This window comes from Perognathus longimembris, chromosome 28, assembly GCF_023159225.1.
Source record: "Perognathus longimembris pacificus isolate PPM17 chromosome 28, ASM2315922v1, whole genome shotgun sequence".
Lineage (NCBI taxonomy): Eukaryota > Metazoa > Chordata > Mammalia > Rodentia > Heteromyidae > Perognathus > Perognathus longimembris.
In genome coordinates this window covers 71,322,287-71,334,931 of record NC_063188.1, presented here as the reverse complement: position 1 = coordinate 71,334,931, position 12,645 = coordinate 71,322,287, and the positions used below count along the sequence as shown (strand labels likewise).

At 47.5% G+C, this 12,645-nt stretch overlaps 1 protein-coding gene across 6 annotated transcripts in view; it reads left to right on the top strand.

The window, feature by feature from the left end:
* The window catches only part of Iqsec2 (IQ motif and Sec7 domain ArfGEF 2), a 103,388-nt gene extending 100,361 nt beyond the window's left edge, over window positions 1-3,027 (top strand). For 3 of the 6 annotated variants that reach the window (XM_048336686.1, XM_048336685.1, XM_048336687.1), the window contains 2 exons: window positions 85-134; window positions 727-3,027. In XM_048336686.1, coding sequence (XP_048192643.1) covers window positions 85-134; window positions 727-1,692 — 1,016 coding nt within the window. In that variant the 3' untranslated portion in view covers window positions 1,693-3,027. The remainder of the gene's footprint in view (window positions 1-84; window positions 135-726) is intronic. The other 3 variants (XM_048336690.1, XM_048336689.1, XM_048336688.1) reach the window with 2 other exon arrangements.
* The last annotated feature ends 9,618 nt before the right edge of the window (window positions 3,028-12,645 follow it).

Below are 12,645 nucleotides of genomic sequence, written 5' to 3'. Positions count from 1 at the left end.
GGCCTGGTACCCAGCTCTGGAGCCTAGCAGGGTGGGGAGGGGGGGTTGCTGCTCTGACGCTGGGCTCCTTGCTTGTGGGTGCAGGGAAGCGGGGGCGGCGTAACAGCGTGGGATCGCTGGACAGCACCATCGAAGTAAGTGCCAGCTCCTGCCCCACTCATCCTCTGCATGAGCCCTGCCCCGGCCATGGAGCCCCAGAGGAGGAGGGGGGCCTGTTGCTTCCCCCTCTTCCTGCTGGGAACCATGCAGCTGCCTCTCCCAGCCAACCACTCTCTCCATCTGTCCTCAACTCTCGTCTGTCCTCACTCTGCCTGTCTTTCCGTCTGTCTTCCACTCTCCCATGCCCCTTCTCAGCCCGGAGTAGGGATGCCTTTGGACTTTGGGGCGTGAGAAGCTCTTGTCTCTAAGTCCTGCTCTTTTGACCCTAAGCAAGTCACTCTGCCTCCATGGGCCAGATGTGTCCCTAGCCTGCAAAATGGGCATGAGGAGGAGCTCATACTCAGTTTTCCTCTGCCTGCTGAGGCTCTCAGCTGAGGTAGTGGATGTGGCAGCCGAGTTGTCCAGCTGGGAAACTCCATGCACTGAGGACAGGACTGCTGTTTGCTTTCCATTCTCACCTGGGGATCCCTGTCTCCCCAGCTCCAGCCCTCAGGGACAGGGGTGGAGCTTAGGGTTGGGGGTTTAGGATGTCTAGACTGGCCTGACTTCCGCCCTCCCCCTTTCCAGGGGTCTGTTATTAGCAGTCCACGCCCTCACCAGAGGATGCCACCTCCGCCCCCACCCCCGCCGCCAGAGGAGTACAAGAGCCAGAGGCCGGTCTCCAACTCCTCATCCTTCCTGGGCTCCCTATTTGGAAGCAAGCGGGGCAAGGGGCCCTTCCAGATGCCACCACCACCAACAGGCCAGGCCTCTGCCTCTTCTTCATCTGCTTCCTCTACCCACCACCATCACCACCACCACCATCATGGTCACAGCCACGGTGGTCTGGGGGTGCTACCTGATGGGCAATCCAAACTCCAGGCCCTGCATGCCCAGTATTGCCAAGGACCCGGGCCTGCCCCGCCACCCTACCTCCCACCCCAGCAACCCCCTCTCCCTCCTCCTCCTCAGCAGCCTCCACCCCTGCCCCAGCTTAGCTCCATTCCACCACCACCAGCCTCTGCCCCTCCTGTAGGACCACATCGCCACTTCCATGCCCATGGCCCTGTCCCAGGTCCTCAGCACTACACCTTAGGCCGGCCAGGCAGGGCCCCAAGACGAGGGGCTGGGGGCCATCCGCAGTTTGCTCCACATGGCCGCCATCCTTTGCACCAGCCTACATCCCCATTGCCCCTATATAGTCCTGCCCCTCAACATCCTCCTGCTCACAAACAAGGCCCCAAGCATTTCATCTTTAGTCACCACCCACAGATGATGCCAGCAGCAGGTGCAGCTGGAGGTCCTGGGTCCCGGCCACCAGGGGGCTCCTATTCCCATCCCCACCACCCCCAGTCACCATTGTCACCACACTCACCCATCCCACCCCACCCCTCCTACCCACCCCTGCCCCCACCCTCACCTCACACCCCGCACTCCCCCCTGCCTCCCACCTCCCCCCATGGCCCACTGCACGCCTCTGGGCCCTCTGGCACGGCCAACCCACCCAATGCAAACCCCAAGTCCAAACCAAGCCGGATTAGTACCGTGGTGTGATAAATGGCATGAGCAAGCTGGATATCAGGAAAGTCTGAGGAATCCACGGGAGAGAGATCTTACCCCTCTTCTTCCCTCTGTTTTTCTCAAAATATATATACACATAGCAGTGTCCTCCTCTCCACTTTCTCTCTGCCTTGGGATCCCCTCCTCCAGCCCTTAGCAGTTGCCACGGGGGTTCCTTTCAGATTTTAGGGCACTTGCCATTTACAGCCTGGACTTAGGGCACTCTTTAATGCTGAGGAGTGGTGAGGGTCTTTTAAAGATCCTCATCATCTTTTTTTTTTCCTGTCTTCCTCTCCCCCGACTTGTCCTGGAGGTCTAGCTCTGTGGCCTCAACCTCCAGGCCAGTGTGAGCTCCCTTGCAGCTCTGGCTGGTGGTAATGGGCAGATGTCCAGAGCTGTAGAGGTGCAGGCTTCCCCAGAGCTCCCTGGCCGCATGAGCCTAGGAGAAGAGAGCTCTGGAGAGCTGTGGCCAAGCCTCAGCTGGCTCAGCCCTCTCTCTGACCTCAGGGCCTGGCCACACATCTCCATGTGTCTTTCTGCCTCTTGGAGGACACAGACTGTCAATGCACTCAGTGGGTGGGACCCCCGCTTTGGCTGGCCCCCCTCACAGGGCAGTGCTTCCTCTCTTTTGAGCCAGTCAATGTCCTCTCTCCAGTAGGCCCTATCCCAGACCTCTTTGGATTCAGGAACTTGGCCTCACCCTGCAAATGGTCTTATCCTGATCAAAGTTAAGACAGGTTTTCTTTGAAAGGGGGGGCTCAGGTCTGGGATGAGAAGGGCACTGCCCTCCCTCGCCCATATTGCATGCCCCCCCATTCCCTTTCACCTCTCCCACCTACCACTGAAGACAATGCACTTTACAGATGATTGCCCACACACCTCTCTGGGGCCAGGCACCTAACATCAGCCCTGGGGAGAAGCTCCCAGAGGGCCACCCTGAGCCCAAATGTCCTTCCTGAGGCAGAGATAGAAGCCATCAGAGCTGGGGCTGGGAGCCAGAATGCCTGAGTCCTTTCTGTCCATCAAAATTTCCGCTGCCTCTCCAGCCCTTTTGCAGCCCTGTTTATTTATTATAAATATATTTTTTACAAATTCCAGCTCCTCTTGCCCCGCAATCCAGCTCCATTCTCGGCTCCTACATTCCTCTCCCCCTCTCCACTGTGGGCTGCCATATATATAGATAGCACCTGGCTGTTGAAGAGCCAGGGACCCTGGGGCTCAGGGGTATGTGGTGGTGGGAGGGGCTGTATGGAGAGGAGCTGGGGTTCAGGCATTGTCTTTTTTCCTCATTGTATATAAGAATGTATATTTGATGCCTCATAAAAGACCTTGTGCTCACCTCTTGCCTCTGCCTCCTACTTGTCTTCCCCACCCTCCGCCCCATTCCCCACGGTGGAGACCCTGAAAAGAGAGGCCAAAGAGATGATACACTGATGGCAGTTTGGGTAACTAGGTGGGGTGAGATACTTTGGTTGGGTGGGAAGTGTGGTAAAGGCCTTCCTATCTCATTTCATACATAGTCTGAATGACAGAGTGGCAAGAATGTGACCTTTGGAGTTGATCTGATTCACTTCCTAGACATGTGAACTTTGGGGATTTACCTGCCTCTATCTCCCAAGTAGGTAGGATTACAGATCTGGGCCTCCATGCCTGATCCTCATCCCTAGCAGTTGAAGCAATCTTAACATTTGATGCCTCCTCACAAACACAGACAAGTGTTTGAAGAGCTAAGTGTTTGGTCCCGAATCAAATCCAACTAGCAGTATTTGGTTTGTCCTTTAGTTGAACAAGCTGGACTACCTTTCTCCCACCTTCAACTTGAGGCTGCTTGAATTTTTCTCCAAATTCAGCCTTATTCTCAGATTTGGCCCAGGGACTTGACCATGCTGCCTTTGACAAGTCAAGACATCCAGTTCCTCAGAGCATGTTAGTTTTTGTTTTGTTTTGTTTTTTACTTGAAGGCTGGAGATAACAATATTGCAGGGCAATTGTTATCAGATGCACATGAAGAGCCTACCTCCTGCCAGACACACAGTCAACTGCTCTTGGCCACTTGTGGAAATTAGTGCAAGCTGCTTGTCTCCATGGTGTGACTCAATACCTCTTCAGTCCCTTCGTTCCTCACTCAGTCTTGAGCCATCTACTCACTGTTCTCTCAGAGTGCCTATGTACTTTCCAACCTCAGTTATTTTATTTGTGACTTTCCCCTCCTGCCAGGCATGCTCCCTGCTGACACCAAAGACATTGGTTTTCCTGCTTTGCAAGATGGACTTAAAGGCCCTACCTTTGACAATCTCTGCTCTTTTTCTCTCTCTCTTTCTGTGTATGTGTGTGCATGCTTGCGTGCATGCGCATGCATGTGTGCGTGCATGCACACACCTGTATGCATGGACGCACACATGTGTACACATGCTGGAAATGGGGTTTGAATTCAGAGCTTGAGTACTGTCACTGCTTTTTTGCTCAAGGCTGGCACTCTACCACTTCGGCCACAGCTCCATTTCTACCCTTTTGGTGATTCTTGGAGATAAGAGTCTCAAGGACTTTTCCTACCTGGGCTGACTTGGAACACTGCTTCTCAGCTCTCAGCCTCCCAAGTACCTGGGATTATCGATGTGAACCATTGGCACCTGGCACAATCTGTACTCTTATTCACATTCTCTGAGATACCTCAACCCATTATCCCATCAGGACACAGGTGGCTTGAGAGTGACACTGAGTGTATAATTTTCTGAACATTGCCTAGGCACAGCACACATGTCACTTAAGTTTCCCCCATCTCCCTACAATTTACCTCTTTTCGTAGTCTTCATACTCCACGAGTAGAGCATGGTATCATTGCCTAGTTCTGCAAGCTGGGTCTTTCTAGTGATATAAAGAACGTCCTATGAACTTCAGTGTTCGCTTTGGACTAAGGAGTTGTCATCCTGGAGAGATGAGTTGAACTCTGGGCCTTGTACTTGTACACGCTCTATAACTTAAGCCACGTCCCAACCCTTTCTTTTGTAGGCTGTTTTCCAGGTAGGGCCTGGCTTTTTGCCCAAGGCTAGCTGCAAAACTTGATCCTCCTACCTACTGAGCAAGCCACCATGCCTGGTTGTTGTCAGATAGGATCTCACTAACTTTTCCCCCAAGGGCTAGCCTCTCATAGCAGCTGTGATTACAGATGTGAGTCCCCCCTGTAGCCTTAGATGTCAGTAAAGTTTACTCTTGCTGGGTTTTTTAACTCATGGCTGCTGCTTTGCCATTGAGCTATGCCTTCCCTTCCTTTCTATTAATCAGCTTTTTGTTAATTAAGTGGAGGTGAGTCACAGACTTTTCTGTCAGGCTGGCTCTGAACCAAAATTCTCAGATCTCATCTTCCTGAGTAGCTAAAATTATAGGTGTGAGGCACAGGCACCGGTGGCCTCTCAATGATTTAAAAAAATATTTTGTTATTACTGAGATATTATACAGAGGGGTTACCATTTCATAAATCAAGTAATGAGTACATTTCTTTGTTTGGACAATGTCACCCCTTCTTTTGGTTTCCCCCAGTTTCCCTTTCCCATCCCTGCCCACAAGTTATATAGGTCATTTTCCACATAGTGTATACTGAATAGCATAATTGAATCCATTCAACTCTCCTCCTTCCCTTTTTGTGCCCTTCTTTGCCCCCACAGAAGAAAATTCAAAGCAAAAACAAAGACCATCACCACTACCAACAACAATAACAACAAAAAATCCACATTTCCATTGCCTGTAATTCAGTTCAATAAAAACTATTTAAAATATCCAGAGAGGGCTGGGAATATGGCCTAGTGGCAAGAGTGCTTGCCTCATATACATGAAGCCCTGGGTTCGATTCCTTAGCACCACATATATAGAAAACGGCCAGAAGTGGCGCTGTGGCTCAAGTGGTAGAGTGCTAGCCTTGAACAAAAAGAAGCCAGGGACAGTGCTCAGGCCCTGAGTTCAAGGCCCAGGATTGGCCAACAAAACCAACCAACTGTTATGCCCAAGTCGCGAGAAGACCACCAAGAAGACCACCGAGAGCCAGACATTCCGAAATGCAAAAGCAAGGCTTTATTCAGGCGAGCTGCAGGTCAGGCCTCGTCCTACCCACTGACACAGTGGAGGTTAGGAGGAAGGTCCTGAGCTGAGATTTCACAGAGCTTATAAAGGCAAAAACCCAAAGTTACAGCAATCAGGTGTTCAAGCAAGATTAGGATACAGGTACAAATCTGATTGGCTCAGGGCTTGAGGTATTCCAGGGCGGTTAGAGTTAAGCATTCCCAGGCTGTTAGAGTTAAGCAGAAAATTTCCTGACCATCTGGGCCCTAATAAGCTTGTCCTGCTAGCCGGGATAATTGGTGGCTTGGGTTACTCATAGTTTAAACAGACAACAAAACGGGGGCTGTCTGAAAATGGGGTTTACTTTACCTCTTCACAACCAAATAAATAAATAAAATAAAATAAAAAAGTTCTTTTCAAAAAAGTTCTTTCTAAAATATCCAGAGAGCTGGTGCCAGTGCACACCTGTAATCCTACCTACTCAGGAGGCTGAGATCTGAAGATCACTGTTCAAAAGCCAGCCCAGGCAGGAAAGTCGATGAGACTCCTATCTTCAATTTACCTCCAGAAAATTGGAAGTGGTGCTGTGGCTCAAGTGGTAGAGTGCTAATCTTGAGCTGAAGAGCTCAGGAAGAGTGCCCCCAGAGTTCAAGCCCCACGACTGACAAAAATAAATAACTAAAATAAAATATTCAGAGAAATTATATCTCTCATGTCCCTCCTCTAAGGTTATCCTCCTTTATCAAGAATTTTTTTTAGGTGTGCTGGTCCTGGGGCTTTAACTTATGGCCCAGGCACTGTCCAAGAGCTCGGGGACAGTGTTCTACTGCATGAGCCTTAGCTGCGTTTGTTTTTTGGGAGGCAGTTAATTGGAGAAAGGAGCTCATGGACTTTCCTGCCCAGACCGGCTTCCAACAGCAATCCTCAAATCTCAAGCTTCTTGAGTAGCTTGGATTACAAGCATGAGCCAGTAGTGCCTGGCTCATCACTCAAGTTTTGATGATCAAAGAATATCCTCTAGAATATCTTCATGCTGTATTTAGCCCCTTTCTAATCTTCCTGTCCTCATTGCCAGAACCGGGCTATCCTTGCCTCCCTCATCCTCTCATCAGAGTCTCCCAGACTGTAGAGGGGTAGTTCATCTCACTTTCCCATTTCTTTGAGAAACTAGAAAAAAGTCCATTTACTGTTCTCATATCAGAGGCGCTACTGCCAATCTCTTTGGGGATGTAGATGGGAAGGAACCACACATTAAAGAAAAAGTTGGGCTGGGAATATGACCTAGTGGTAGAGTACTCGCCTAGTATACATGAAGCCCTGGGTTTGATTCCTCAGTACCCACATATATAGAAAAAGCCAGAAGTGGTGCTGTGGCTCAAGTGGTAGAGTGCTAGCCTCGAGCAAAAAGAAGCCAGGGACAGTGCTCAGGCCCTGAGTTCAAGCCCCAGGATTGGCAAAAAAATAAAACACCCCAAAAACAAACGGTTCTAGGACCTCAAAGAGGTTTCTTTTTTCTTTTTTTGCCAGTCCTAGGCCGTGAACTCAGGGCCTGAGCACTGTCCCTGGCTTCTTTTTTGCTCAAGGCTAGCACTCTGCCACTAGAGCCACAGCGCCACTTCTGGCCATTTTCTGTATATGTGGTGCTGGGGAATCGAACCCAGGGCCTCATGTATATGAGGCAGGCACTCTTGCCACTAGGCCATATCCCCAGCCCAAGAGGTTTCTTTTTTAATCCCCTTCTGGTACTAGAGTTTGAACTAAGGCCTTATGCTTTCTTTGCTAGCACTCTACCATAAGAGCCATTGTTCCAGCTCATCTTTTTGCTGAAGCCTGTCAGACTTTTCTTCCCAGACTGGCTTTAAACCTCAATCCTCCAAATCTCATCTCCCCCACCCCACTCCTAGCTAAAATGACAGGCATAAGCTATTGATGCCAGTTGTTCTAGACCAGTGCTGGCAAATAGTTCTTTCTGGGCTGGCACAATTCAAGACAGTAACCACTAAATACCTGTGGCTACTGAATACTTGAAATGTGGCTAGTGTGACTAAGCAGAATTTTAAATTTTTAGTTAAATTTAAATAGCTACAATGGGTGCCCGTAGCTCATGCCTGTAGTCCTAGATATTCAGAAGGCTGAGATCTGAGGATCACAGTTCAAAGCCAGCCCAGGCAGGAAAGTCTGTGAGACTCTTAGTTCCAATTAACCACCAGAAAACTGTAAGTGGCAGAGCACTAAAGTGGTAGAGCACTAGTCTTGAGCTGAAGAGCTCAAGGACAGCACCCAGGCCCAGACAACAATAAAATTAAATAGACACATGGGGGAAATGACAACCTTATTAAACAGTGTAGGACAAAACTCTCAGGAGTGGGAAGCCTAGAGAAGACAATAAGACAATGTCATGCCAATCTGACTGAATGTATGGGAGCACTGGAGGTGGTGACTGAAATCAAGGAAGGTTTTTCAGGAACTGCCTCTTTAGCTGAGTTGAAAGGCTGGGAAGAAGTGGCATAAAACACATTTGTTATGAGACAACAAAGGCTTAGCAGGTCTGAGAGCATTCAACAGTTATGAGATAGTGAGAAAGGCAGGGACAGTCTGGAAGTGTGGGTTAACTGAGGCCCTAGGTTGCACTGCAGAGAGAAGAGAGAAAAGACAGATTAGAGAGTGGAGGGAGGGAGAGGGGAGGAAGGAGGGGAGAGGAGGAAAGGGGAGAGACACACAGAAAGACAGGGACAGTGACAGAAGAAGAGAGAGGCAAGAGTGCAACTCTGGCAGTGGGCACAGAGACACTGAAGTGTGGATGCAGTCAGGCTGCTTCTGTGGATCTTGTTGCTATGTAACCAACAGGTTTTTCTCACCATGGCTTCAGCAGCAGCTAAAGTAAGACCAGGTGATACACTGAGCTTTAATAGTATTTCTTAACTAAGAATTCATCACTGTGACAAAACAGCTTAAGGGACATAGTGCCAGTGGTTCATACCTGTAATCCTTGCTACTCAGGAGGCTGAGATATGAGGATTGCAATTCAAAGCCAGTCTCAAAGCCAGCCTGGGAAGAAAAGTTTGTGAGACTCTTAACTCCAATTAACTGCCTTAAAAAAAGCATAACACTAGTCGGGCTGGGAATATGGCCTAGTAGAGTTGCTTGCCTTGCATACATGAAGCCTTGGGTTGGATTCCTCAGTACCACATAAAATAAAAGCCAGAAGGTGGCGCTGTGGTTCAAGTGGTAGAGTGCTAGCCTTGAGCAAAAAGAAGCCAGGGACAGCGCTCAGGCCCTGAGTGCAAGCTCCAAGACTGGCAAAAAAAAAAAAAAAAGTATAACACTGGGCCGAGAATATGGCTTAGTGGTAGAATGCTTGCCTTGCATGCATGAAGCCCTGGGTTCAATTCCTCATAAACAGAAAAAGCCAGAAGTGGCACTGTGGCTCAAGTGGTAGAGTGCTAGCCTTGAGCAAAAAGAAGCCAGGGACAGTGCTCAGGCCCTGAGTCCAAGCCCCAGGACTGGCAAAACAAAACAAAACAAAAAGTAGAACACTAGCCTTGAGCACAAAATCTCAGGGATAGTGCCTAAGTCCTGAGTTTAAGCCCCAGGATCAACATATGCACACACACATGTGCACGCATGTGTATACACACACACACGTGATGGAAGATTTATTTGGGATTATGACTTCAGGGGTTTCACTTCATGGTCAAGCTAGTTTCACTGCTGTAGGCCTAAGGGTGGGAATGTGGGGTTTAACAAAGATGTTTATCAGTAAAAAAGATAGTCTTAACACATTTCCTAGTAACCTACTTCCTCCAGCTAGCACCTACCTCCTGAAGTTTCCAGCCTTTCCCCAAAAAGCACCCCCATCTATGTTTCCCAGGTCTCAACACAAATATCATATTCAAACAACAACTTTCTACATCTGGCTCCCAAAGTCTGTTTTTGTCCATCACGTAATGCAAAGTGTAGTCAATCTATCTCCAAAGGTCCCTACAGTCTATTAAGTTTCAGTAGTGATGAAAGTATCAAATACAGTTTCCTCTGAAACTCAGTGCAAATTCTTAACAGGGAGCCCCTGTAAAATAGAAGATTAACACACTGGCACGGAGTAAACAATACTATTCCAAAAGGGAAAAATAGGGCTGGGAATGTGCATTAGTAGTAGAGTGCTTGTCTAGCGTGCATGAAGCCCTGGGTTCGATTAAGTACCACATAAACAGGAAAAAGCCAGAAGTGGCACTGTGGCTCAAGTGGTAGAGTGCTAGCCTCGAGCAATAGAAGCTCAGGGACAGTGCCCAGGCGCTGAGTTCAAGCCCCAAGACGCAAAAAAAGGGGGAGGGGGATAGAGGTCCAAGCCCAACATCTAAAATTCTAGCTATTCAGGGGCTGAAATCTGAAAATTGACAAAAAGCACCAGTGAAAGTGTAGCTCAGCAGAATACACTTTTTCCCTTCTGCTTTCTGCCCTGCCTTGTCTCAGGAAGAGATATAGTGGGAAGAAATTAGGTATTGTAGCTTTTGTGTTCCAAAAGGTGGAGACTTATATAGTAAATTATCCAAGAAGCCACACAAAAAAAGAAAGTGCAGCTCAGATGGCAAAAACATCAGTCACAAGCAGAAAAAGCTGGGTGAGAGCACAAGGCCCCAACTTCAAGCTCAATTCCTGGCACAACACAACTCAACAAGGTTAACATTAAACCTTGTAGTTCCATGTCCTGCATCTGTTATGATGTCATTATATGTCCATTGCTGGGGGGCGGGGAGGGTGAACTCAAGGTGTAGGTGCAGTCCCTTAGCATTTCTGCTCAAGGCTATAACTCTACCACTTGGACCACACCTTCATTTCTTGTCTTTGTTTTTTTTTTCCTTCTGGTGGTTACTTGGAGATCAGAGTCTCTGGGATTTTTATGCCCTGGCTGGCTTAGAACTATCATTGAGAAAAAAAAGTTCAGAGACGGCCCTGATTTCAAGCCTCAGGACTGGCAAAAGGAAATAAAAATTAAAAAAATAAAGTCATGATGTGAAGTTCAGGGTTATTTGAAGTTCAAGCCCCAGAACCAGAAAAAAAGCTCTATACTCTTGAGACTGGGATGGATATTGTCCAGTTAATTTATGGGATGCTCTCAAGGTATGTTTTCTAAAGTCATGATGTGTGGAGTTGGGAATGTGGCTCAGTGGTAGAGTGCTTGTCTAGCATACATGAAGCCCAGGGTCTGGGTTTGATTCCTCAGTACCACATAAACAGAAAAAGCCTGAAGTGGTGCTGTGGCTCAAGTGGTAGAGTGCTAGCCTTGAGAAAACAAAGTTCAGAGAGAGTACCCAGGCCCTGAGTTCAAGCCTCAGTAGTGGCAAAAGGGAATAAAAATAAAAGAAAGTCATGATGTGAAGTTCAGGTTTCTTTGAAATGCCCACCCACCCCTTTTTCTCTCCCTCCCTTCTTTCTTTCTTTTTTTTCTTGAGACAGGGTCTCCCTGAGGCTATGATGGCTCCTGAACTCTTGCTCCAGTGCTGGAATTACCTGCAAGTGTCACCTTCAATTATGTTAACATCATTCTTATTTTGACAACCAAAATGCCCTCAGATTTGACCATCAGGAAACATCTAAACTGGCTCCAGTGTCCTTTGTCTTCTCTCCATCTTTCTTTGCATACTTCCTTTTTTTCTGGCACCACAAAATACCTCAGATAAAGCTGATATTTTCCCTGCCACAGCCTTAGAATCTGTCCTTTTTTCTAAGGAGCCTTGGTTTTTTTCTGGTAGAGAATGCCATTTAGAAATCAAGATTTGGGAACTAAGTATTATAGCTATATTTTAAGAGTTTTCCTCTTTTATTTGGAGAAAGTTTGAGTACCCATTGAGGACTTCCAATCACTCATTCTTTTTTTTTTGCCAATCCTGAGTCTTGAACTCAGGGCCTGAGCACTGTCCTTGGCTTCTTTTTGCTCAAGGCTAGCACTCTGCCACTTGAGCCACAGCACCACTTCTGGCCATTTTCTATATATGTAGTGCTGAGGATTCGAACCCAGGGCTTCATGTATACAAGGCAAGCACTCTATCATTAGGCCATATTCCCAGCCCCACTATCACTCATTCTATATTTATTGCTTGGAATTCTACTTTAAGGAAGTGTGTTCCTTTTTCTCTTATCTGTTTATATATCACTGTCGAGTTATAGATTTTTATTTTAACAAATTAGTTATAATCTACTGCTGTCATAATTTTCCTTGAGTTATTATTTTGATTATATTATTTTATTAAGCACATTCTATACAATTTATATTTCTCTCTCTTGTCTATTCTACTTAGATCACTCAAACATTTCTTGGAGGTGGTTGTTTAATAGTCTAGGCTAGAAGCTGGTGGTATTCACAATAGCACCAATACTTGAGAGCCTAGGGCAGAAGGATCACTTGAGTACACAAGTTGGAGACTGTCCCGGGCAACAGTGCAAGAACTCCATCTTGAAGAAGCAAAAATAACCCAGTTTAGAGATAGTAAATAGCTCACAAGAGGAATAGAAGATGGTAAGGGAGGTGGAGAGGGATTCAAGAGCTATTTAGGAGTTAAAATTGACACAGCTCATACCTGCTTTAGAGCTGAAAGAAACTATTTTACATATCAGAAATATGAGACATGGGGACTGGAGGTGTTGCTCAGTGATAGAATATGCACTTAGCAGTCTCAAAGCCCTGAGTTCATTCTCCAGCACCAAAAGGGGTGTGTGTGTGTGTGTGTGTGTGTGTGTGTGTGTGTGTGTGTGTGTGTGTGTGTGAAGTCATTCTCACCTAGTTCATCTAGAAAACAAAGGTGAGGTGAGTGTGATCGTTGTCCTGCAACAACTCCATGCCAGACCCTTCCTCCTAGGCGAATGGGTGAAATCCCCCAACCCAGAGTGAGCTCCCTG